The sequence below is a fragment of the Falco biarmicus genome, chromosome 4, assembly GCF_023638135.1.
Source record: "Falco biarmicus isolate bFalBia1 chromosome 4, bFalBia1.pri, whole genome shotgun sequence".
In the NCBI taxonomy this organism is placed as follows: domain Eukaryota; kingdom Metazoa; phylum Chordata; class Aves; order Falconiformes; family Falconidae; genus Falco; species Falco biarmicus.
The window spans coordinates 112,155,049-112,180,662 of NC_079291.1; the positions used below are offsets into that span (position 1 = coordinate 112,155,049).

Below are 25,614 nucleotides of genomic sequence, written 5' to 3' on the forward strand. Positions count from 1 at the left end.
CATTTCCAGCCTGACTTTTTTCCAGCATAATTTTGCATCGGGATTGCTCTGTAGTGTTTTGATACTGTGCTTCGAATCTATGAGTAAGGAGCTGTGCCTTTTCTTTTTGTTTTCCCAGCTTCCTTATGGCTGTTGCTGATTGTAAGGTGCCCCAGGGGAAATGCACAGGAAGGTCCTGGGGTGGATTAGTGCATTGTGCTAACATGCTTCATCTTTATATTGTTTAACAGCATTATGCGATGAGACGACCGTTGAGGAACAAGGTGGCCATACAACAAAGTATTGAGAATTATGTTCAGGTACTAGAGCAGCATTTTGTAGAGAAAAGAGAAATCTCTGTGTTGGGAGCAAAGGGAGTCCTTGAAGCAGCTGTTGTTCAATGTCCAGGCTGTGATGAAACAGAAAAGGAATATAGATGAGGCAGAACTATGTGGACCCTTCCCTAGAGCCATCTACCAATAATGATACTCAATATGCTAAATACTTAAATACTTCTAAGTTTTCATAGTTTAAGTATGCTTTTTCAAATAGAGGATTCAACCTGGTTCATACTTTCTTGGGCGTGGGAACAAGTGTTTGGTCGAGAATCATAGAATCATTTAGGTTGGAAAAGACCTTTTAAGATCATCGAGTCCAACCATTGAAGGTGGTCTTCATGACATAGCTTACCCTGTAATAAGTCCTTAACCATCCATGCTTCTCTTTAGCTGTGGAATAGGAGTGCAGCCAGTAACACCAGAGTGCAGAACTTTTAAGCTGTTACCTCCTGACGCTCCCAGATCCTCACTGTCTGGACTCTAGAAATCCTCTTCTGACCCCTTCGTACTGTATAGGAAAGGATTTCATTTTAAAATTTCTACATTTTTCCAGTGATCCTATAATGCTGATCTGCAAAGGTGCCCTTTTCAGAGGGGTGAGGGAAGCTGGAGGTTAGAATTAGCTGGGCAGGGGGATGTTAGGGCATCAGTGGCAGGTGGAAGGTCTGCTTTGCTTCACTGGATCAAAGAAAACTTTCAGATGTGTTGAAATCTCCTTAAAGGGTGACATGCAGAAGCCATTCATACCACCTACCACCCAGAGCTGGCCGTAGAGCATGTGAAGTCCTAGGCACATTGCATGTTTTCTCAAGCTGCGACACATTGCTGTTATCCTTCCTGGAGCCATAATTGGGAGCTTGCCTGTACCAACTGTTTTGGTGATGTTCTCGGGGCAGGACTGAGTGTGCTGACAAGTGAAGCAAATGCTGTGTTTAAAAGATAAGCACTTTGAGAATCCTAACTTGGAAGTGAATTGGAATTAAAAATTCAGGCAATAAAATGTAGAGAGCTGGCATAGTCTGAAAGACAATTTCTGTGTGTATTTGTGAAAAGGATGTCAGTGGGGAGAGATGAATTGTAGAAAGATACTGGGACTTAAAAACAGTATGGCTGGTATCCAGGGAATTTAGAAATCGTAGGAAGAAAACTGGAGGTGTCTCAGCAGGCTAGATGGGGTGTCTGTGGAAATTAGGTACTTAAAGGATGCAGACTGGCGCTTTCTGCTAAAAGAAAATGGCCTGGATAACCAGGCAGAAAGGGAGGCCTGAAGAGGGCTGTCTGGGAGCAGGTAGAAATGGAAAATTGTGTCATGCTGGATGGTCCCAATGCAAGTGGGTCATGGGCTTAGCATGAAAGTTTGAAAAAGAGGCACTGAATGCTGCCTGGGATAAAATAATCCTTATCTAGCATCTTAATCTGTTATATTTAGCTACTACATCTTTAGAACTCTCTAAGTTACCCTCCTAATGCCTCAGTTCTGTGTTAGTGCCAATTTTGTTTAACGTGCCTATCAGTGATGTGCCTGAAGTGATGTTCTGTTCACTCAGGAGTGATGATGTCATCTTTGGGCTCTCAGGCTCAGGCCTTCCCTGACCTTGAAGACCATGAGCCGTGAGCACGCCATGATGGTTAATGTCAGATCACTGTTGAAACGAGCACCTTACTGCTAAATGCTTCAAGGGGATGCCGTGCACTCTTCAGCTGCATAGCGTTGCTGATGCCCAGGAGCCAAACATCTTCCTTTCCAGGTGACCATTGCCACATTTATGGAAGATTCATCTCAGTGTTAGTCTTGATAGAGACCTGTAATAACAATACACAGCAAGGTTGTTTGGATCCACTTGGTGATGTAACCACCACTTGTCAGGCCATCCTTTTTCCCTGTATACCTGGAGTCTTCTGCCTTGGCTGCCAGCTACTCAGCAGTAGAGTACCGGACACTGATAGATCAGGCCAATAGAAAGAAGTCCCTGAGCTGCAAATGGTTACGAAGGTGAAGAAGGGAGTTTGAGAGCCTTGGGGGAAGTCCCACTGCAGTAGGAATTTGCTTGTACTTACTGTTCCTGTAGGAAATGCCATTTGCTGCAGTGCTGGATTGCTCTTGTTTCTTCATCTCTCCATGTCACACTCTGTTTCCTAAATGTTTAATTACAGATGGATTGTGGTTTGTGGGTTCACAGCTTTTATCATCTGCTTTTTGTCAAAGGTAAGCAGATGTACTGCCTGTTGCTCTGTAGAGTTGAGTCCCTTGTACAGCAGCTGCCAAGGAGCTTGAGATAAAAACTTCAGCATATGGAAAAAATGGAATGAGAAGCCAGTTTCTGTGGCTGAGATGATCTTGTTTTGAAATACATCCAGCTGGTCTCTTACCCTCCCAGGAGCTGGCCCTCTGCTCCGCTCTGGGAAGCTGCTGCCTCCTGAATTTCACAAGCAGCTGGGGATGTGTGGGTGGGTTAGAGGGACCTTTGGTGTTTGACCCCATCTGCCTACTTTATCTGAAGATGAACACCTTAAGGGAAAGAGCCTTGTGCTGTCACTGCCAGCTTCCCTCCGGTCTCTGTAACAGAGATGAGAACCGTGCCAGTGAAATAGGATGCGATTACATAATTTACATTGGGTTGTGGTCAGGGTTGTTAAATTTGCATTTATAATCTGTGCTCAAATAGGAGAAAAACCTCAAAGAAGCCTGATTTGCGGTTACCGTTAGATAAGCTGACTTCTGCTGTCAGCTGCTTGTCTCCCTGTGCTGTGCCATCCGGTGCATTCCGAGGCCAGGACTGGAAAATACTCTGAGGATGGTGAGAGATCGCTGTTCTGAGAAGCACTGCTGGGACCATGGGCTCCCTCTGCATTCCCAGGCTGCCTCTTGGGGTACTATCTGAGCCTCCCCAGGGCAATAAACACTAGTCATTAATGGGTAGTAGGGCATAAGAGGGCTGAATTAACGTCACATAAACGAGGTTAATTCTGGTATTTTAATATGACTGCTTTGCTGTGCTGCTCGTAAGCATTCTTTTTGTATACAATTTGATATCTGTTTGCAAATGATATTTTCAGTTCATTTTTAACATATGGAACCATGTCAGTCTTCCGACTTGGTGATTACTCAGCAAGAAGGACACCAGAACCTTTCAGTTCATGGCATGGATATTTTCCATTTAATCTGACTGAACAATATCAGGAAATAATTTGCTGAAGTGGTGTTTGTTTTTGTGCTTGATCCAGCTGCTGGAGGAGATCTGGATATGGTTCACTTGTGGTGCAGGTACCTCCTGCACTCCTTTGGTTGCTGCTTTGTGGGGGTGGCCAAGAAGAAAACTTTGGCTTATTAGTCCTTTTGGATTTGGGAGCTGCAGAGCTGAGCCTTGATTCTGTTCCAAAAATGACCTGTGCCACTCCCGGTGTGTCGTCTGTAAAGCTGAGACTGACAATTGCTATTCAACTGAGTCAGGTACCTGTGGCCTTTCCTGTGACAAGGGATGGTGGCATGTGGTTACCATCCCACTGGAAGAGCCAGAGCACAGTTCCTTCACAGCGATCCACAGCAGCGCTTGTTGCTACATCCACGTCTTTGTGCAGTTTGACAGCCCCTGTGGTAGCTGCTGAAGCATGACCCATGGGGTAGAATACTTGGAGAGCTGTCAGCTCATTTTTAAAGAGGCTCCGGAGTGAGATTTTACTGAAGGATGTAATCTTTAGCCAAATTAAGTTAAAGCAGAAGCCTGGGTTGATTTGAGAGAGTGTGCCATGCTCCGAAAGCTCTCCGTGTTTCAGGTTTTCTAGGTCACTCTTTTCAGAGAAACAGCTAGCAAGAACTTTGACATTGATGATTTGTATTCTTATGTCATCTCAGTCTTGGAGAGCACAGAGGTACTTTTTTGGCAAGTTCTCCCCCTCCTCAACCCCCAGTCATCATCATTAGAAGGCTGTCAACGAGCATAAAAAGTCCTAGCATGCCAACTGTAAATGCTAATTGACAGATAAGCAGCTGAAGTGGGTAACTCGTGCCATGCTGCGACCTGCAGCAGTCTGTCTCCTGGCCCTGTCAGTAGCTTCGGTGCTTCCTTAGGAAGCGTGATCAAAGCTCTGTGCACATGTACCTGCACTGCTCGGTGGCACGCACAACTTCCCCTGCCCGTGTGAGTTAGCTGTGCTCTGTTCGGAGCAGGAGGTGAGTTCTTTGCTTGCTAAAGTAGTATGATTCCAAAGAGGTTAAACTAGAGGTGAGTTAAAACCAACCTCCTGAGCGGGCATTGTGTGTGCTAGGAGTGTGGTCTGGTTTTTTTCTTACAGTTAGGCCTACCTTTACCATTTAGATCTTATTGATATTCTTTTAATGCTTCAGGTTTAACTGCCTTTGGGGACAAAGAGCTTGGAAACTGCTCTAGTAAAACTGGAGTTTTGTTGCTGAAACCTTGTGCCCAGCTGACGCAGAGTCTCCAAAGTGCTTTGGAAAGATTTAATCACCTGTGGATATCATCACTAAGAGATTTTCCCTTTTTCTTTCCCTATCTTCAAGTAACCTGTTCTTGTGGGGTTTGTCCCTGCTCAGTGAAGGGCTTTGAATCGTTGCTACCTGTTGTGTGTGCTTTCTACAAACAGGCTTTATGGTTTCATGGCACTGCTGTCTAGGATTACCTCATGATGGGATTGCTCAGTTGACCAGAGTCTACTGACAGTAATATTTACATACTAGGCCATTGGCTATTATTCCAGATGATGCAGATTTTTTAGTAGCTTTAGCTGAAATGGCTTGTACTGAATTGTATCACTTAGACTAGAATCCAGTATTGCATCTCCAACAGACCTCTAAGCAAAGAACCCATGTATAACTGTGTTTGAAAGATATTGAACAGTAGCATACATCATTGCTCCCAGCAGTAAGGTCCTGATGCTCTGTTTTGATGAATTTGGCAATTCAGAAAAAAACAGAATCTGCTTATGCCCTTCGAAATCTAGGCATTTCCATAGCTGAGAGCTCGATGTTCTAGTACTGCAGAGCTGTGCTGCCTTTTAAACCCTTCACTGGTGAGTCAACTGTGTGTTTACTGCTAGTTTTGAGGGGGACGTTCCTGACTGGGAGGACCAGGGAGACATTTCAGTGATATACAGATTTAGAAAGAAAAGGCCAAGCTGCTCAGAAGTATAGGATGCTGGAAATCCAGAAGGAGAATTAATGGGCATAGTGCAGGTGAGTCAGTGAGAGATGTCCAGGATAAAATGCCTGAATATGGAAGAAGTTGTTACAGTCTGGGTACCACACATGTGGCGTATGTTGGGCTTACCTTCCCCTGCACTGCCAGCACTGTTCCCTGAAATCTGCAGAAAACCTTTGTGATTTCACAAAGATCTGCTCAACTGAAAGTGGTAAAATGAAAAATAGAGTATTATCCAATACATTCTGCAGAGAAAAGGAAGAAGATGCAGATGAAAAAGGATAAGCTGTGACAGGGACTAGAGGAAATAAAGGCTGTAAAAATATTTGGAATGGAATCTGGTAACAAAATGGGGGAATGAGGACTTCAAAGTCACTGGATCCTGATAATGTGTGTCCTAAATGAAGGGCTCATTTTGGAGTGTTAAATGGTGATAGCAACCTTGAAAATTACTTTATCAAGAAGAAATCAGTAAGAGGGAGCTTGTTGAAAAAATGAGCAGGCAATCAGCAGGGTGTTAAGGAAATTAGGGAGTAATTATGCAAGTGACACTTTCTGCAGTCACTGAGAACTGAATTTGCAGTAGAGACCAGCACCACATGCACTTCAAAAACATTTTCCATAAGACCAAAAATAATCTTAAGACTTTCTGGCAAGTTTTATCCTCAACGACTGGTAGAAGGATGAAGCTGTATGATGGATTGCCCTACCGGCGGAAGTGTCCTCCAATATAGTTGTCCTTGTTTCCCAAGCTTGTAGGCAGGGCTGCAACTGTCTGCTGAGGATCTGCTATTTCTGAAGATTTTCTTGGGCTTGTGGCTGCAGCTCTGCTCGTGAGGATGTGCACCCTGCCTTCTCTCCCTGCCTAAGCTCAGTGGGTCCTGAGGCAGACACGGGCATTATTTCTGGCCTGCTCTCCTGATGCTGCCAGTCCCTTGAGTGTGTGATGTGATGGGTGCCCTGCCTGGAAGAGGGAACGTGTCCATCTCAGAGGGACCAACAGTCCCAGTGGGACAGCCTTGATTTCCACTTACTGTCTTTCTCACTTGTGTTTCCTCACGTGCCTTAAAGAAGGTGCAAACCTTCTTTTAAACATGTAAAGTAGGCAATACTCTGTGCTGTGCATAGACCCCAAGGAGACTCCTTGTATCTGAGGTTGCAGCACTGTGCTCTGGGTGCACACACCAGCCCTCAACAAGGTCTAGGAACGGCTCAGCTTTCTGTGAGGCAAAGGCACAGCCATGCTGGAAGGCAGTGCTGGAACACCTGGGCAGCAGGAAGGAAACCCCTGAAGTGTTCAGTGCCTGTGGGCCTGGTGGGAGAGGATGGCCTTGGCCCGTAAAAGGCCGGCTGTGGAGAGGGGAGGTGGTGGAACCCAACCTTGCAGGGCAGTGCCTTTCGTCTCAGACTTTGCTGCATTTTTTCTTAGGGATTAAAGGATTGTTGTTGTACCGCTGCTGAGTGATTCCCTGCCATGAACTCTTCCCTCCTACTTTACATATACATGTTCCCTAGCATCTCACTCACATTCTGCACAACGATTTATGCATGGGTGTATTGTAATTTCTGAATAGTAAGTCTGGGAACTTGTTTTCTCATGTTCATGGTTTGCTCTGGGAGCTCTTGCGTGACTAGGCTACTGGGTCAGAGTACCTGGGAAGCTTCTGACTCACCAGAGGTCCCCAAAATAGCTTGGGGCTGTAAACAGCTCTCTGACATCTGTGTGTACCATCCAGCAATGGGCCAGAAGAGCAGCTGCTCTCCTGGGGCTTGGGAGACCTGGAACTGACTCTCGTTATTGACACCAAGTCTCATATTGTGGTGTTGGGAAATAGAGACTGTGTGGTCTGGCGGTGCCTCCAGTGACATGACATGTCGCATGGGTCCATGCATTTGTGGCTCAGCCTGCATCCTGCATGCGCAGGCATGGTCTGTTGTCCACGGCAGATGAGAGCCAGCAGGAATCCTTGCTGCTCACTGCTTTTATGGGCTGCTCCAGGCGGGAGCTGGGGGACTTGCACGTATGACTTCATTTCACCCTTAAATCATCTGCATTTCAGCAAAGCTTGTGGAGTTGGGCTCCTGACATCTCTCCAAAGTGTCACGTGTGGAGCTGAAAGCAGTGTGTCTTTGTAGGCAGTGGAGCTCCTCTGCCACTGCTGCACAGGTGCTCGGGGCCAGCCCCGCCAAGGACTGGCTGCAGAGCAGCGGCCTTGGCACGTGCTGGCATGCTTCTCTGAAGGAAAGACAGGGTTTTGTGAGTGACATGAAGACTAACCCAAGCATGAAAATTCTCTCACCTCAGTGGCATTTTTCCTTGTATTCCGCCTCAAGTAGCTGCCATGAGGCCAGCTGGTGGTGACTGGTGTGAAGGAGGCTGTCCAGCTGCCCCTTTCCAGCACGTGGACAAAAGCAGGTTAAAGCATTTCCCTCCCGTGCTCTGGTTACTCTGTCTCTCCTTTTCCTGGGAGGTGGCAAAACCTCTTCTGCCATGTTCCTCTGGAGCTAACACACAGCTTTCTAGCCCCATGCTAGAGCAGAGCACAGGCAGTTTCCCTTCCACTTCCATGGCAAAGCTCCAGCTAACTGAACTGGGGGACTTTCTCCCCCCTTCACCCTGTTTCACTTGCGAAACCTTTAGGAACCAGAGCTTTAACCCCTTTCTTTGCCTCTGAGTAGTCTGCATGTGCTGGGCACATTCATTTACCCCCTTGTCTCAACAGGGAACTCTTTCGATTGGTGGCAAAGAAGTGACCCTTGAGTACACTCCGTGCCCAGAGTTTTGGCGCTGCAAACGTGTAAGTATGCGATCCGAGCTGTGTTGTGCTTCCCCTGCTGGCTCTCATGGCAGTGGCAGCAGAGGAGTGTTAGATATTTGCTCAGTGGCTTAATACCTGTCCTGAAGCTCTTGCCTCTTCTAAACTTCTGTGGTTTTTTGTAGCACCTATGAGTGGTGCAGGTAGCCAGTGTTCTACACACAGACCAGTTTCATCCCTATGCAGTGGTTCCCTTTTAATACGTGGGGAAAATAGCATGTGGATCCTTTCTCCTTAGAATGCAACATGAGTCAGTGATTCTGCCAACTGGAATGGAACAGGCTTTCCCTCTGGTCCATGTGTGTAACCACAAGGGTCTCCATTGTCCCAGTAATCAGAACTTTCACTGGCGTAACAGTGCAAACCACTCCTCTGTCTCACACAGGAACCTGTGATCTAGATTTGATTGTAGTAAGTGCAGCAGGGAAGGAAACATGGAAGTGAGTCCCAAGTCCAGGCAGCAGTTCGTACAGACTGGAAGTGGCCCATTTCTGGGGAGGCACAGTTGCCCAAAGGCTGGTTTTGTTCCCGTGCCCTTCTCGCAGTTCTCCCAGAGCAGGTGCTTTTGGCTGGGGAGGACTGCAGGGAGCAAAGGGCAGGGTTGTTGCCTGCATTCCCACTGACTGCAGACCAAGAGGTTGCAGTAGGGTAGGAAGGGGTCAGTTCTAGTTGGACTCCCAGCTTGACCATTGGATCACACTGGGCTACAAAGACCCTCATCCAGGCTAATCGGATGCACTCCAGCTGCCAGCAGAGCCATTGCTTGGCACCTTGTCCGTGCTTGTAACGCTCCAGAGATCAAGTAGAGACAGAAGTTTCAAGCAGTGGTTTCACAACAGCTCTCAGTGCAATGAGAAGTAGCTGGAGTGTGTGTCCCTGCTGTTGCTGTGGGTAAGCATGGCCTGAAAGAGCTTCCTTGTGCCCCAGAGCATTTGCAGGCCTTCAGTTAGAGGGGAAAAAAATGCTGTGAAAGAGAAACAATGCATTTACAAAGAGCTTGAAGAGGAAGTTAGGAATGCTGTGTTCGGAGAGAGCTGTGAAGACAGGGCACTTGGCTCTTTCCACAGTGGTTCAGGGTGGGATAACCATCCAAGCCTGTACAGCTCTACCTCTTGGTTAGTAGACACCTCTTCACTACTCTCCCTGTGCAGCAAATTGTATCAGTATCTACAGTTTAGCTCAGATAGGGACTTTGTCACTGCTGTAGCAGTGAGTTGAGATCAGACACTACAAATGTAACTTTGGATCCTTTGAAACAACATAGTGGCTAGCAGTATGGTACCTAGTGTGTAGCTTTTCGGTCCAGTGTCACTTGAGAAAAGGGGAAGGGTCCCATCTCAAGGGCTAGTGAACCGCCTCCATGGTGTGAACAAATCTGTGCTCAGAAGTTGTGTGTAAGTCCTGTTCCCAAGGGAACTCCAGTTGTGAGCCATATGAGCATTTCCCTTCCATTCCAGCCAGGTCTCCTGCTGCCATTACCCATCCTGTCCCTCAAACTCTCACTGTAGCTTTTCCATGGCTGTTACTTGCTTTCTGAGAGCGCTGCAGAGTCTGGCATTCTGAAGCAGGTTGTACCCACCGCCTTCAAAACATGACTTCCTCATGCTGTCCATCTTCCATTGCAGTGTAAGGTGTGTACTGTGGGCTACAGATCTTCCTGCTCCTATTGCAAGCTCCCAAGAGATGGTGAGTATGTCTGGTCCCCTGTGCTTGGTCAATTAAAAGTTTCATCTGCCCTGACAAGTAAGTTTCTTTTCTGACTTCCCTGTGGCATCCGTCTTGGTGGACTAGCTGAGCACTGTGTGGAGGATGTAGGATGATTAGTTTTGCTTCATTTAGACCCTTCTCCCTCTACACGCTAAAGATGTTACATGCAGATATGTTGCTACCAGGTTGTCTGTTCTCGTGAGGTGAGGTGGAGAGGTGTCTTCCTGCACATAGCCTTTCCATCCTATTGCTGTGGCATTGTCCTTCCTCCGCAGTTATAGGTTGTGTGTCCTCCAGGACTGTGAGCTGGTACTGCTGGCCATAGGTGAGATGGCTTCCCCTCAACCTACCTTCCCTGGGAGATGCAGCGTATGTTTTTAGTGCTTTTCTTCTGAGGCTCTCAGATTAAAGGTGAATACAGGATTTGAATGGCTGAACTCACCTTGCTGACTGTAAGAAGTGCATGGAAAGGAGTTCTGCTCCTCCAAGAGCTTCTCCTCACCCCACTAGCCCTTCTGCTTTTTGGGATGGGAGGGCATGAAAGCCAAAACATGCTCCCTTGAGGAAGTGATTTCTTTGGGACAAGCAGGTATTCCAGGCACTTTATAACCTTTGACTCTGTATCTTTGAGCAACTTCTAATGTTTTGCATTTCTTACCTGCATACCCCAGGCAGAAGGGCATTAAAAGAACTGCTGATACAGAACTCTATTTTCTGAAGTACTGTCCCCATGGTTGTGCTTTTCTTGCACTGTGGCTCCTCCATCAGCATTATGAAGGCAAAATTCATGTAGCTGGCCCAACACAACTATGGGTTGTTAATAAAACTGCTGAGGAGCAAATTAAACAGAGCCTTTAAGATGCTGTGAAGACAGATTGTGGTGCACACTTCTTACTCATCTGCTTTTGTTGGTTGTGAAAACGTGTAATAAGGTAACCTCTCTATGACAGTCCTTTAGTTGCTGGGTGAAACAAAACAACTCTCTAGGCATATACAGTCGTTACTGCAGTTTTGCGTGAGTTTTTGCGTGCTCTGTGACTGATAGTCTTGAAAAGGACTTTTATATGTCTCTTTTACAGGGAGCAGAGCAGGCCCAGAGTCCAGAGGTGGTTCTGAGGGGGAGGATGCATCAGCTGAGCAAGAATTCAGTAAGAGAATTGCTTTCCCCATCCCTGGGGTTGCGCTCATGTCTGTGTGATTTCATGGGCAGTTTTCGCAGCTGTATGTGCAGACTGGTTTCCTATGCAAATTTTACATGAGGTTCTGCTCATGGAGTGTAGCCAGAACTCTGCGTGCTGCAAGCTGCAGACAAATTAGGACCGGCCTGTCCAACATGAGCTGTGCTGACAGCCAGACAAGTCAGTGTGCAGCTTTCTCAATGTTTGCATGCAAAATTGTCATGTGTTCTGCCATGCTGCCCACTGCCCAGGCAGAAGGAGAGCGGGGAGGTGCTCTAGGGAACATTAAAGAGAAGCTTCACTGTGCCAAGTCTTGCACTCATTTCTTCTCTGTGGGAAGAGGCTTCGGGAGCAGGTGCAGGGCTGTTAATGTCTGACTTTGCAGCCCTGCAGCTTTGGCTTCCCTTTCCAACAGCTTTAGAAGCTCAGGTAGGGATATCTTTTGAAGTAAAGCCAGATGCTTCAGAGGCCTTCAAGCACAGAAACTTGATGGGGTTTTATCTTCTCTGTATTGCATAGGTGGGCTGAGGGGCAGGGTGTTTCCACATAGTATCTTACTCATCTGCGGTAAGTAGGCACCTAATAAAATCAGTGATTGTATTATGATGCATTTCACTCAGTGATCCTAGAGGTCTGAACCCAGTTTTCCTCTAGCATAGAGATAAGGTGACAGTTACTCGTTGATCTTACTCAGTTATATGAGTGTTCAAGAATACATCAGGCGTAGTAAGGGTTTCACTGCCATGTATTGTCCTGGGCGTGGGAGGAACATATCCAAACCCATCCCTGATGCATGTTTGCCCAGAGAAGAGCCAATCCTAAAAGAAGGCCAAAAAGCCTCTTGTCTCTGACAGCAGAGGTCAAGTAAAGGAGCCCAACACGAAACAAGGCAATGAAAGGATGAGCAGTATCTAGCTTGTCCTTTACACACCTTGTTTCTGCAGAGCATTGACAGGGCATATACAAAAGGCATAGCCTTTATAAGAGATTTATAAGGCATTAGCCTTTATAAGGAGTGCTGCTGCAGTGGCCAGAAAATAAGAGAAGAATACATGCTGAAACACTCTATGTGGAACTGGTCCATTTCTCCTCTCTAATAGCAGAGACAAAGCTTGAAAAACCTGAGCAAGAGTTATCAGGACAACCAGGATCTCCAAAGCAGCCTCTCCAGCCCTCAGTTCCTGCTCCACAGCAGGAGTGTCAGCCCCCGGAACAGGAGCCAAGGAAGAGAGATGAAGGTAGAGAGCGGCGGCCCTCACAAGAGAAGAGAAGGGATGTGGATCGGCACCAGGAGCTGCCCTCTCAGAGAGAAGCAGAGGAAGCCACACCACAGGATGGTGGAGGAAGCAGAAGTGAGTGGTACAGGGCCCAGTTTTGGGTTCCTCTTGCTTGCACTCCATGAGGCCATCTGCAGAAAGGGCAGCATTTCACTAAAATATCTATGTTGTGCAAATCCATGGCATCAAGTAATTGTGGGCTGTCCAGCCGCAAAGGCACTGGCAAATTGCCTTTAGGAAAATTAATTCAGGGCAAGCTGGCTTCAGGATGGTGCCATTAACTTAGCACAGCAGCAGAAGTCTCTTTGTCCAGAAGTTACTCTGGGATGAGTTCCTCTGAGGAGGTGTCTGCTTTCTGCTCTCTTTTCTGGGAAGGAAGGGTCAGCAGTTGGTGGTGGTATACTCTGAGCACCTTGCGAAGTGAAGAAAAAAAAAGCAGCGGCTTCCAGACTCAACTGCAAGAAGCCATGGGGTTGCTTTGAGTGGATTTAGTTTTACCTGTGCTGTCACAATAAGCTTAGACCTGAATTATCTTTTTTTACTATTTTTTATTTGCTGGTCACATCCCTCATTGTGCTTCACAGCAATTATGCTGAAGCGTATTACTCGATTCACCCCACCAGAAGTGATTGTGGGGCTCCTAGCCCCATACGTGCGTCTCTCCACATCCAGTGTGCGCATCATGAAGAACAAGGCTGGACGGATGGGGCAGACCTATGGCTTCATTGAACTGGATTCACATGCTGTAAGTAGTTTCCTGCTTTCACATGCTCCCCCTGTTGGTATCTATAGTCGTAAAAGTAGAGAAACTACAGCTGTACTTGTGAGGCAGCTGTCCTCGAGTGAGTCCTGTCTTCTGCTTGTCTGGCTAGTTACAGGGAATATCTGATAGAGCTGTTGCTCTCTGGCTTTAGGAGCCAACGATTATCTCTTGTTACAAGCTGTGATGCTGAGTGAGTTTCTTGCTTCAGTAAGTTTCTTTGTAGACCCCCCTAAACTTGAACACCTCTTGCACAGATGCTTTGTTTGCAGGGAACTTGAATTCAATGGTTTCTGTCTGCAGAAGGCAAGAATCTTAATTAACAGACAGTCCCATGTTGGAAGGTTCACATTTTCTGGTTCTGAGTGACTCCCAGACTCCATAACTGTGCTTTGGCAATGGTCCAGAGGGTGCTCAAATAACTCTTTGGGGCAACAGCAGGCACGGTGCTGCATTGCCTAGCAGCCATAGAACATACAGTCCCTAGCTAGCTGCTGAGAACAGTCATAGGACAAGCAGAGAACCTAACAATGTATTTATCCTTTTCGTTGCATCCTAAATACTTTTCACTAATATTTAGACAAAAGTGTTGTGTTTCCCATCCTGCTATGGTCATCATGTAAGCACAAAGCCTTCCTGTCAGGCAGACTGGATTTGGGAAACAGGCTTATGTTTCCTTTTCATGGATGTGAAATTCTCCTTTCCTTTTACAGGAGGCACTGAGATTACTAAAGATACTGCAGAATCTGGATCCCCCTATCTGCATTGATGGACGTACAGTGGAAGTGAACCTTGCTACAGGGAGGAGAAGGTATAGGTAGATGAAACAGTAGAGTTGTCCTCTGTGTGATGTGCTGTGACACTAGAGCTGTGTTTTCAGGCTGGGTACTTAAAGGTTGGCACGTGAATTAGCACAGATGTTCCTACAATCTAAAAAAGGTGTTGGAGAGGTGAAGCATCAGAGCTAGAAGAAGCTTCAGTGACTGAGCAGTATGGGATTAATCATCATATTGCGTGGCTGCTTCTTTTTTTTGTTGTCCAGCCATCAAATCCCATTATGAGGGAATTAATGAGTTCAGCTTTTTAAAAAGCAGTTGGAGAGATTAATCTTTGCAGACATAGCAGAGAGCATGGTCATAGCTCTTGTGGAGACAGTGATCTACAAAGTCTCTTTACTGGGGTGGACACAATTCAACAAAGATCGTCTTTCTGCCTTTATGTACTCACTTTGAATATGCTGAGGGTAATGTGAAGCCACATTGACATCAACCTGCAACCTTTATCTCAACAGGAATGACTATGGGGAGCATGGTGACAATTCCTACTATGGCCCGGTAGGTCTGCACAGCTTCCCTGCAGGCTGTGGGAAAGGGAGGGAGCGCTGGGGGTTATAGGCCTGACTTTGTGAGGCTCTTTCCCTTTGGGCTGCTGGAAGTTCAGCGTGTTTGAAGATGGGTTGACAATGTTCACATGTGCTCTTCGGTGCTGCTCTGCCCCTAGCACTGTGTTTATAACGCGCACAGAAGCATAAGTCAGAGTGTGGCGCTGCCTGGGGGAGTTCTGGGCTGGATTATTCCGTACCATGCTTTTACAGAGTGACTTAATTGATGACTGAGCTCAGTTCCCAGAGTGAATGTCTCTTCTCTAGTGCTTGTTACTAGACTACAGGGCTCTTTCCGGAGTGAAAGGGCTGGAGGCTTCGATATGGATTGCGACAAGCACCTCATTTAAAGATTCACGGAGGCTACAGAGGTCTTGTGCTTTGCAACACTGTCCATTGCTCTGTAGACGAAAAGTTGTATGTGCTTGTGCTCTATTTAGCATAGCTAAGCGAGCTGTTTTCCTGAGCTTCAGGCCCGTGAGAGGGAGGAGAAGAAGCAATATGATGTTTGTCAGAGAGTCTCTGATCTGTTTGTGGTGTTTGCTTTTCCAGGGCAGAAGGGGCATGAGAGACAGGAGGGGCGGCGAATCACAGAGACGCACCAGAGCACAGTGTAAGTTAAGCTCCTACCGTGGAGAGGTTTCTTCCTTAAAAGGGCACTGACATGCAGAAATCAGCCCCAAAATATTTTTAAAGGCTAAGAGTAGGTTTGTTTGCTACACCCACTTCTGAGTTTCTTTGCCAACTTTGTTTAGTCATATTTTCCTATCTGATGATGTGTTTCTCACTGCTCTTACTGTGCAAAACTACAGGCAGATAAAGGAAACTTGCTGTGTGCTTTCCCTTGTTGTGGTAAACTGATGGGATAAAATCAGCCTGACAATTACTAGATGAGACAGAGAAAATACACTTTATGCAGCAGTGCCAGTAGCTGGAAGAATACTCTGGATTGTTTTACTAGATGTAGTGTCGCTGAGCTCTGTCTTTGGAAATGAGGAACATTCCTGCATTATGGGCCTGCCCTGGAAGGCCTTTGGATGTTCCTATAAAAATGGTTTGTGGTCGGGAGCTTTCATGCACCCGTGGGCAGAAGGGATGTGGGGAGTGTCATCACTTTAAACAGGAGACTGTTTGAAAGAGCACAGATCCTCCTTGTTAACAGGGGTGGGTGGACACAGAGCCTGGTACTCATTAGCCCTTCCTTAGGGAAATGACTGAATTTCGTGTCTTTGTGCCATCAAGTGTTGTGGTCTAGTGATGTCAGCACAGCCCCTGTAAGTGTGTTTTGATGTGGAAGTTTTGGCAGAGTCCTAAAACAGAAGAATTGTGAAAACCTATCTCCCTTCTTACTCCTTAAAGAAAAAAAGATGTAGGTCAAGTGATGTGAGGATACTCATACCTCTCTTGCCAGGAAAGAAAAATGCTACTTTCCCACTCTTGATCCTTTCACTGTTTACTGATGCTTTTGTCTTTGTAAAAGGCAAGCTCTGCCTTTGGAAGTTTGTGGTGTTAACTCTTGTCTCTCTGTTCAGCTCCATCAGATGTGTCCACATACATTTATGATCCTGAAACTGGGAATTACTATGATCCCATAGCTGGGACATATTATGACCCCAGGACTCAGGTGAGTGTATGGGAAGAAAACTTTACACACAGCACATTCTTGCAAACTGCCCTTCTCTGGGGGAGATTTTTTTAGCTGGATCCTGAAGATGGACTAACATAGGACAGTACAGAGGTGGCCTTGTTTCTCTTACTCAGTCCTCTGCCTCCGACCTGTATAAAAGGGATACATGTTCCAAAATATCAGCTTAATGAGAGACTAGGAACCCATTAGTTGTGTGTTGAACCAGCTACTGTTCTTTGGCTTCTGAAGCCCTGCCTGTGGAGGGTTTTTGGTCTCTTCATCGAGTAAACTTATGGGCAGAGCATCTTTGCTAGATTTTACTGAAGTCATGTGATATGTGGCTGTATTAAAAGATGTGGTCTCTCTGCTCCCTGACTCCAGCCCACAATAGTTACAAGGATGCCAAAAAAGAGCCATCAGCAGAGGTTCTCTGGGACTATCACCTTGTTTTTGTGATACTGGAAGTGTCCGTGTTCTGAGTGAGCAGGGTAGTGCTCTGATGGCCTGGCTGTAGTAGACTGTCTTCTGCCCCATCAGAGTTCTGAAGCTGTTGCCCTCAGCTGTGTGAGGCTCTGCAGTCCCTTCTTACTGTGCTGGCTTCCCCGGCCCAGTAAGGACAATAAGCCAAATAAGAAGATTTGCAGGGGTTTGGCTGAGTCTGTTCCAAATGCCTCTTTCAGAGGGAAGTCACGATAGACCGAGAAGCCTGCTCGTCACCTACAGAAAGCAGAAGGCGGCGGCATGGGAGCCAGGAACGGACAAATGAAAGGAAGGACCCACACAACAGGGACAACAGGGACAAAAAGGAGAAAGGGAAAAGTACTTCTGCTAAGGTAAATCCCTCCAGGCATCGGAATGATCAGAGATCTGAGGCCAGGATGCTGAGGTAAGAGAGGTTAGAAAGTAGCAATTTATAGAGACGTCAAAAAGGGAGGGACAGCAAGAGAAAACAATGAAATACATGGGGTCAGCAGCATGCCAGGAACATGGGGTTGTTCAGCCAGGTGGGACTAAGTTCCTGAGATTTTTCTCTTGTGACATTGTCAGGGCTTCTCATCCCTTCCTTATGGTAAAGGATTCAGAAACATCTAGGTAACTGAGGCATGCATTTCACTCACACTGCTGAAAGCACCCAGCTATTGTGACAGAGCCAACAAAAAAGTAGCAGAGATGTTTAAACATACCAAGTTAGATAAGAACTGGAGATCTCTCCTGTAACTGCAGTTCCTGCCCCCTCCAAATATCACAGACAGGCAGGAAGATGAGGCAGGTGGTGCAGATGGACTGCAAAGGTGAACTGAGATCAAATGCAGATACATCCTGTACAGCCCCAGTCCTGGGGCAGTGCCCTTCAGTGCTGCTCCCAGTGAGCAAACACTGTATCCCCAGTGTGAGGAGCAGCTGGTTGGGAGTAGCTGCCAATAGTGATGTTTGAGCATGGGTGTTTGGGCACAGCCTGGTGCTGTGGTACCGACTGGGCCCGAGGAATGCCAGGAGAGTTGGTAGAAGTGATTTAGACACAAGTGCAGAAACTTTGCTTTCCTCCTTGCCTGTTGGTCTGGCTATGCTCTGTGGCATGGCCAGTCCTGGGCAGCTGGAACCTGAGGGGTGTAATTGTCCCCGAGGCTGGTAGCAAGCCAGCCATGGAGTCTCATCTGGTATGGAGCATGCCTGCTTTCAAGGGCACTGACCTAGGAGAAACATGGTCTTCTCTGAATGGAGGGTGAGAGCATCTCCAGTGGAAATCCTGTAATTTTTCCCAGCTACCTGTTTTCCATGGATGCTCAGAAGTGGCTTCCTGGCTGCTGTGTGCACTCTCTGACCCCTGTGATGCTGATGGCCTAATGTCTAATCTTGGGTTTTTCAGAATGAGCCTGGAGAGGAGAGGTTCTTTGCAGAAGATGTCTTCAAAAAGCCATTGCCTCCCTCTATGAAAAAGGACGAGAGTGCAGGCCTGGTACGATGTTGCGTAGCACTTGTCTTCCTCAGTCAAGTAGCTAATGAACGGCCAAATCAGAGCGTGTCCAGGGCTTCAGTCCTGTGTCAAGCATGTAGATATGAAGCATCGCTGCAGCCTAGTCTTTGTGCTGCTGGGCGTACAAGTGAGCGTCACAGGCCCATCCTGTTGCAGTGTGGGTGACTGCAGTCTCTGGTGTTCTCTGTCCAATATAAGGAAGATCCTGACAACACCACTATGCTGGTTGAGCCTGGCCATGTGTTGTGCTACAGACACGGCAGAGAAAACTGCTGTTGTCCTTTCTCCTCCCTAGCTGTAGTACTTGTGCTTTGTCTCATCTCTCACAGGCAAGCAGGACTGTAACTCTTCCTGGAGTGGCGAGTTTCTCTGCTCCTATGCTGGCTGGCTGTGGGGGTGGCTTTGCATCTGGTCTCCACATCCTTTGTGCACACACGGAGATGTCCAAATGTGACCTGGCCCTGCCCCAGCTCCCTCGCTGGTTTGAGGCACAGCTGGGGCCACTGTTCGCATCACAGTCCAGCAGAGAGTGAGAGTGGGCAGGCTGGGGCAGCATGGTCAACTGCTGCAGCTGTCCCTGAAACCAAGGGCATAGCTCCAGGAGAACTATGGATTCCCCAGAATGGGAATGTCTTCCACCAAAAGTACCACCTCATTTCTGCCAACTGCCTGGTGTCCTTGGAAGCCTGTTTAGATGGGTGCTTAGCTGTTGCACACGCTGAGTCTGTGCTATGGCGCTCTTAACACGTGATGTTGACTGTTTCAGAATGAGACTGGAGAGGAGAAGTTTTCTGCAGAAGATGTCTTTAAAAAGCCATTACCTCCCTCTGTGAAAAAGGATGAGAGTGCAGCCCTGGTAAGTGGCTCCATAGGACTGGGGTTTTTGCCTTGTTTGAGCCTGGGTACAGGACTCAAGAGGCTCACCAAAGCCTGGCTGTGACCCTGAGTGACAGGTGCCAGTTTCCCATGCCAGGGGAGGGAACATTGGAGATGGAATGGCAAAGGTAGTTACTCTGAGCCTGTTTGTGGGCTTCTAGCCTGGGGAAATTTAATACCAGCATTTAAGCAGGGTCTCCTCACTCAAGCAGTCCTCAGGTAGAAGACTCTTCCTGGACTGAGGAAGGCCAGACCTTACTGATCTCCATGGCTAGAGGAAGTGACTGACAGCAACTCTCTGCCAAATAGCTGCTGCTTTGGTCAGCTGCTTCTGCTTAGGTGTGTGACAGGTTGGGAAAGCCCAGCACCAATGTACAGCCTGTCCAGAGGACAGAAGGGCTTCTACCTCTGGCGTGTAAATGCTGGCCAGCTGGTTTCTTTCTCTTCCCTGCCTGTGCTGCTGGGATGCTGCTCTCTGGCTCTTGGGCTAGAATGGAGACAGAAGTCATGGGGAGATTGGTTGGGGAAGCAGAGCCACTCACGGCAGGCAGGCTTGATGCTACAAATTGTCACACTTTTCTGCCGCATCCCTCAGCCCAAGGTGGTGAACCCCCTGATAGGACTTCTGGGAGAGTATGGAGGAGACAGCGACAATGAAGAGGAGGAGGAAGAAGAGGAGCAGTCACAGGCTCAGTGGCTGCCACCTCCCCACCCACCAGCACAACGCGAGGAGCAGCTGAGGAAGGCCAAGGCCAGCGATGACAAGCTGACCGACTGGAACAAGCTGGCCTGCTTGCTGTGCAGGAGGCAGTTTCCCAACAAGGAAGTTCTCATCAAGCACCAGCAGCTTTCCAACCTGCACAAGGTATGAGGGAGCTGGTGGCCAGGAGGCTGTGTGCGCTGCAAGCTGCCTTTGGCTCAACAGCTTTGTGATGTGCAGAGGAAAATGCAACGGTTGGGTGGGAAGAGCTGTGCTGGATTTGACACAGTAGCGGGCAAAGTTCCCATCAAAGCTCTGTTCAAAGCATTGTGTGAGCTGCTTGTTCCTGCCACGGGAGTGCTATAACATCAAGGTGTGACTTTTTAAGCTGCAGCAAGATAGCTAAAGCTTGGGGAGAGTGGGGTGCTGGCACACATGAGTGTGACAGCAGTAAGAACTTAGCACATGCCTCCCCATGTTCTGTGCTGCCTTTGAGCTCTTGCTTCTAGGAGGGCCAAATTGCATGTGTGTTAAAGTAGGACTGGTTGCCTTCCTTACTGTGGGGAGGAAGGGCTGCTGGCCTCTGTGGGGGAGCAGGTAGTCTGGTCTGCAGGAGAAGCTGCTGCACCTGGTATAGCGGAGGTGCGAGAGCATGCTGCTTTACCTGTACTGCATACAGATGGAGCAAATGACTGACAGCTTGTATCCTCTGCTGACACTGGCTTCTGTTTTCCTCCTTCCAGCAAAACCTGGAGATACATATGAAGATCAAACGATCTGAACAGGAGCTGGCGTATTTAGAGAAAAGAGAGCGTGAGGTGGGTCTGCAGTGGTGGGCAAGCTTCTGTTGGTGGGTTTGCACTAGAAGTATGTTGGTCCCAGGCAGATTCTCCATTTACGCACCTGTGTCTGCAGCCTGAGCATCAAATGCCTCCCAAAGAGTCAGACTGAACTGCAGGCACACCGCATTTGGACCGGTAGATAGTGCTGTGACTTCTAAGAGCAGGTCTTCCTCCTCCCAGAGGGGCCTGAGTGTGGTTCTGTTGTCCTGTGAGCCAGTGTTGGGCTCTAGGATAAGTGGGACGGAAATTTTAATCTAAAACTGAGGCAGTGTGTGAGCTGCTGCTGCCTGGCCTGGAATGGGAGAGCTGTAACTCTCCATTGTTCAGAAGGTAGCAGGGCTGCTCCTGGTGCCATAGCTGGAAGGCGGCAACCACAGGTCTGGGTCAGCCCAACAGACGCCATCAGGACAGAACAAGTGGATTGTGGGTCCCAGAAGCATTCAGTGTTTGTGGGTCCGCAAGACAGATTTCCAGCCAGCTGAGGATGAGACCTGGTTGCAGAGCAGTCGTCTTTGGAGTGCTGAACCCTTCGTAGCTCTTGCACTTACTTTGTTCTTTGTGTTATGAAGGGGAGACATAAAGACAAAGGAAATGACCGGAGAGAGAGATTCCAGCAGATGGATTCACCGGAGAGGAAACGGCTCAGATACGACCGGGACTCAGAGAGGTAATGGCTGCTCTCAGTTAGATCTCTCCGGGGCTGCTGATGCTGGGATGGTGTGTGTGCTGCTGGCCTGCCGAGGCCAGGAATCGGCTGGGGGGGTAGGTCTGCAAGAGTAACAGCCAGACAGACTGTAATTCTTGTGGGTAGAGTTCCCTGAAGTATTGAGCCTGTTGTGCTGCAGGACATCTCAGAGAGGGCAGAAAGCCAGGGGTGGAAATGAGGGTTTAGGGGAAAGCAGAGACAAGCTGCCTGGTGCTGGAGGAGTGAGGTGAGGGGACTGAGTGTGCCTGGCCAGGTGCAGGGAGCAGAATGCAGCCTATTCCCATCCACCTCATCGTTAAGGCACTTGCTGTCCTGTCTTGGCATTTAGCCATTGAAAGAAAGAGCAAAGCTGTGTTTCATCTGTTCCACTGACTCAGAGGAACGCTAGGAGCTGTTTCCACCACATTCAGAGTAGGTGGAGGAAGAAAGTGCATGCTGTGCAGAGCTCTTGAAAGGTCTACCTGCTGTGAGCTCGCATGTTCCAGTGGGCTGAGGAACTGCTAGGCGTGTGTTGAAGACAAAACTGGTTATGTGCCTGTTTCCTTCTGGTACAGCACCTCAGAAGGAGACCTTTCCTCTGTGTCTTGCGGTTTAAAAATCCACATCTTCTCTTCCCTCTTGTCCTGGAATAGCTGTGGATAAACCAAAGCAGTTTGTGTGCAGTGTCAGCAGCAGCCAGAAAACAGAACTTGCCTGAAGGAAGCTATTTTTGTGCCGAGTGATTTTTCAAAACGATGGGTTTTGTTTAATGGTCTTGGATGAGTAATGACCAGGTGGGAGAAGGGGTGTCCAAATCAACACTACACCTGTTGAGCTCAGTGACCACAGCACTGGGAGAAAAGAAAGATCTAACAGAGCAGCAGGGATTAGACTTCACTTTCTTGCTATTGCTAAAACTTGGATTAAGAAATGCAAGCACAGAATGCCCCTGGCTTGCTTGTACTGTAAATATTTTGGAGCCTGAGCTCATTTCCTGTGCCCTGGTGTATTTTCCTCTGAGGTGGGACAAGAAGTTGTGCAGTCAAAGGTGTCTGAGCCCTGCACACAGAATCCACCATGCTGGTTTCCTTGGATGCTGTGCTTCTTGCAAGCAACTTGGGTATCCCTCAGAAGAGGCTGGAGTGTTGATAACGGTGCTGTTAGCAGAGCTAAAAATCCCTGGCATGTGTTCAAAACATTGTAAGACTGGACAATTGATTCTGCGTCTTTTGCAGTGACTATGACCCAAGGATCGATAGTAACAACAAAGGGAACCGAATGTTTCAGTCCACGGGGTGGAAGAAAGGCTTTGGCCACAACCAGCAGGGCACAACATCACCAATGGAGGTGAGTCTTCCTTTCAAAACACATCCCTGTCCTGCAGCTGGTAATTCTGCCAAGACAGCTGGAGGGAGATCCCAGATGGAACAAGAGTCAGGGTGCAAGACTCCACTACCACTCGATGGAATAATGTGTGTGCACTGATTAACTGTGCAGGCTGGGAGGGGCTGCAAGTATGTTGGTAGTAGAAAGAGGTTAGAATTGATATGGATCTGGAGGTGTTGAAAATAGAGTAACAGTGAGCAGGGAGGGTGTGAACATCTGATTAATGGCTGCTTGAAGCCAGGTACCCAGGCTGGGGTTTGAGCTGGTCAGCAGCTCAGTGCTCTGTAGCCACATGAGCTGGGGGAGAAGGTGAAGCTCCTCTGGGGAGATGCGAGCAAAGCCAAAGGCACGTGATACTGTTTGTCTGCTCTGCTTAGCGCTTGTGCGGCTCTCACTGTGGTGCTGGACTCTGGCCTTAGGAAGGTAATACCAAAGTACATCCTCTGATGAGGAGCAGAGTCCCCATCGACAAAGGGCCCCGGGGTGGGCAGGGCTGGGTAGATCCTCCCTCCTGGGGCAGGCTGGGCTCTCGCTGCAGAGGGTTTATCTGACAAGCGGCCTGGGGCAGGCACCGCTCTGCCTTGCCCAGGGGCACATGAGCAGCACCATGCCCTCGGGGATGCTGTCGCTTGCAGTGGCAGGTTTGTCACCTGGCTGCCTCCTGCCGGCAGCTTGTGGTCGAGTGTATCATTAAAAAGGCAAGTACTTGAGGCTTGGTGACGTGTGTTTGCTTGAGCCCACACACACAAGGCAAGATTCCCTCCTCAGCACAGGCAGCAGGAACGGGCCCCAGCTGTTGCACATTGCTCAGGGAGAGTTTCCTCTGGCCATAAAATGAGGTTTGTCAGAGCCAGCTCCAGCGACGCGCTCTGGGAGGTCTGACCTCTGATCAGGGCTCCCTGGGTTGGATGGGGGAGCTGATTGCACAGCGCAGCCCTCGTACAATTCCTATAAAGGCCTCCCAAAAGACCCTTAGAGGTGTGCTTTCTTTTCACTTCCAAGTCATGGTGGGCGAAGCCATGTGCCCACTTCAGCCCCACAGGACTTTGATCTGTCGGCCAAATTTATGACATCTCTGGTATTCACACAAGTCAGACTTAAAAGTGAGAGAGACTTTCAGCCTCAGGCCTGCTCTCCTGGGCTAACTCTAGGCAGGTATTACTGAATAATTCAGATGCTGCCTGCAAAAGCCAGTCGTTAAAAACTGGTTGAAATTCAAAGTGAGCTACCAGAGCCCATGGGAACTCTTATTAGAGGAGAAAACAGCTGAGCTTGTGCAAATGCAGGCTAACTGCAAACAGCTCCCCGAGAGCCCAGCTCTGCTGGTAGTTCCCTTTGCTCCGTTGCGATCCTCGCTCGCACACGGCTGCCTCTCGTCTGCCAGCGCTGCCTGTTTTGGCTGCCCACTCCCACCCTGCCGTATGCTCACGTTGTTCTCTGCAGCCAAGCCCTGTGGGTTGATTCTCGCCGGGCGTTTGCTGGCGGTGGTTTTGTGGCCCACAAAGGGCCAGTAGTTTCTCTCAAACAGCTTTTGGAGGAACACGGCACACTTGCTGTTCCTGCTGTCCTGGATCCACATGGGAGCAGTAGGCTATCCTGAAGCAGCCGTGGGGAAGCTTTTTCTTTATGGGCAGCCAGTGAAGAGGAGAAATCACTAACATAAGCTGTATCCATTTTCAGGCAGAAAATCGGAAGAAGGGCCCTGGCCTGGGGGCCCAAGGGAAGCCCACCAAGAGGCAGTCCAACGAGACCTACCGCGACGCCGTCAGGAGAGTCATGTTTGCCCGCTATAAGGAACTTGAGTGAATGGTGGAGAAAACCCCAAGCCTGTCTGTCTCCGTCTATGTCTGTTTCTCTCTGTGTCCTGTTCTTTTGGGGGTTTGGTTGTTTTGGGGTTTTTTTTTTTGAATTGTTACAGGTTTTGCTGCTAGAATTTTTTTAATAAAACTAAAAATTTGTCAGTGCTTGGCTCTTGCCTAAAATGCTATGTTTTAAAAGCAGGTGATGCTTTGGAAGATTCCCACTGTGTTTCGTTCTCTGCTCATGAGGTCCCTGGGCGTTGCAGGCATGTCAGTGGGGCTGGGACAGGTTTGGTCACTCGGTGGCCCTGCCAGCAGTGCCGCTGTCCTGCAGTATGATCCCTGCCATCTCAGGAACAGATGCTCCTGGTGCGGTGTACTCATTGATCAGGATGTGAGCTGGGAGCCAGGGACAGCCCCAGGGCCTGGAAGGAATTCGGGAGCAGGAGTGATGTGGGGGGGGGGTTCATCCTGGCTATCAGCAAGGACAACTCGGTTCAATTAGTAGCAAAAGCTTGATGGCTAAAGGGGTCTAACCAATGCTGGGTGTTATCTGAGCTTCCTAAGCAGGGCAGAGCCCTCCCCTTCCTCCCCCAGGAGCATGGGATCTGGTGGCAGTGGTGTTGGGGACCCTCATGGGGACATAGCCATCCTGGTCCGGGCTGGCAGGAGCTGTGTGCGTCAGAGGAAAAGCCATTTTGAGCAAGTGCTGCTCGTGCAGCCTGGGGAGCTGTGGAGGCAGCTCCTGCGGGGGTGTGTAACAGGCGGTTGGGCTGAATCTCAGTGAAGGTGTGTGTGTGAGCGCAGCAGGGACCATGGGTGACAAAGCTGAGCGTGGCCTGTACGAATAAGGAAGATGATGGTGGTGGCCAGTGGGAGAGGATCTGGTGCCCGATGGGCTGAGCTGGGCGGCTGGCACCCACCGCTGCTTTCCTACTCGCCCAGGCAGAGAGCAGGTCTCGACATCACCTCCAAGTATCCCCAAGGAGGGAAAACAGGAGCCGTGGAAGCTGCAGACAGCAGGACTTGGAGGTGAAGGGCCACCTGCAACTGCTGACAACTTCTAAAGGCACCAGAAGAAGTGTCCAAGCTGTGTTTCCTTGTCTCCAACACAAGCAGCCCTAGAGAAGTG

General features: G+C 48.6%; 1 protein-coding gene across 2 annotated transcripts in view; it reads left to right on the forward strand.

The window, feature by feature from the left end:
• The window catches only part of RBM6 (RNA binding motif protein 6), a 58,831-nt gene extending 34,184 nt beyond the window's left edge, over positions 1–24,647 (forward strand). The window contains exons 7-23 of one of the 2 annotated variants that reach the window (XM_056334940.1): positions 8,197–8,271; positions 9,915–9,975; positions 11,076–11,144; positions 12,275–12,526; positions 13,036–13,196; positions 13,925–14,028; positions 14,503–14,545; positions 15,145–15,205; positions 16,125–16,216; positions 16,900–17,052; positions 18,087–18,176; positions 18,961–19,050; positions 19,666–19,935; positions 20,514–20,588; positions 21,182–21,279; positions 22,533–22,644; positions 24,364–24,647. In XM_056334940.1, coding sequence (XP_056190915.1) covers positions 8,197–8,271; positions 9,915–9,975; positions 11,076–11,144; positions 12,275–12,526; positions 13,036–13,196; positions 13,925–14,028; positions 14,503–14,545; positions 15,145–15,205; positions 16,125–16,216; positions 16,900–17,052; positions 18,087–18,176; positions 18,961–19,050; positions 19,666–19,935; positions 20,514–20,588; positions 21,182–21,279; positions 22,533–22,644; positions 24,364–24,489 — 1,932 coding nt within the window. In that variant the 3' untranslated portion in view covers positions 24,490–24,647. The remainder of the gene's footprint in view (positions 1–8,196; positions 8,272–9,914; positions 9,976–11,075; positions 11,145–12,274; positions 12,527–13,035; positions 13,197–13,924; positions 14,029–14,502; positions 14,546–15,144; positions 15,206–16,124; positions 16,217–16,899; positions 17,053–18,086; positions 18,177–18,960; positions 19,051–19,665; positions 19,936–20,513; positions 20,589–21,181; positions 21,280–22,532; positions 22,645–24,363) is intronic. The other variant, XM_056334941.1, reaches the window with a different exon arrangement.
• Positions 24,648–25,614: the final 967 nt, after the last annotated feature.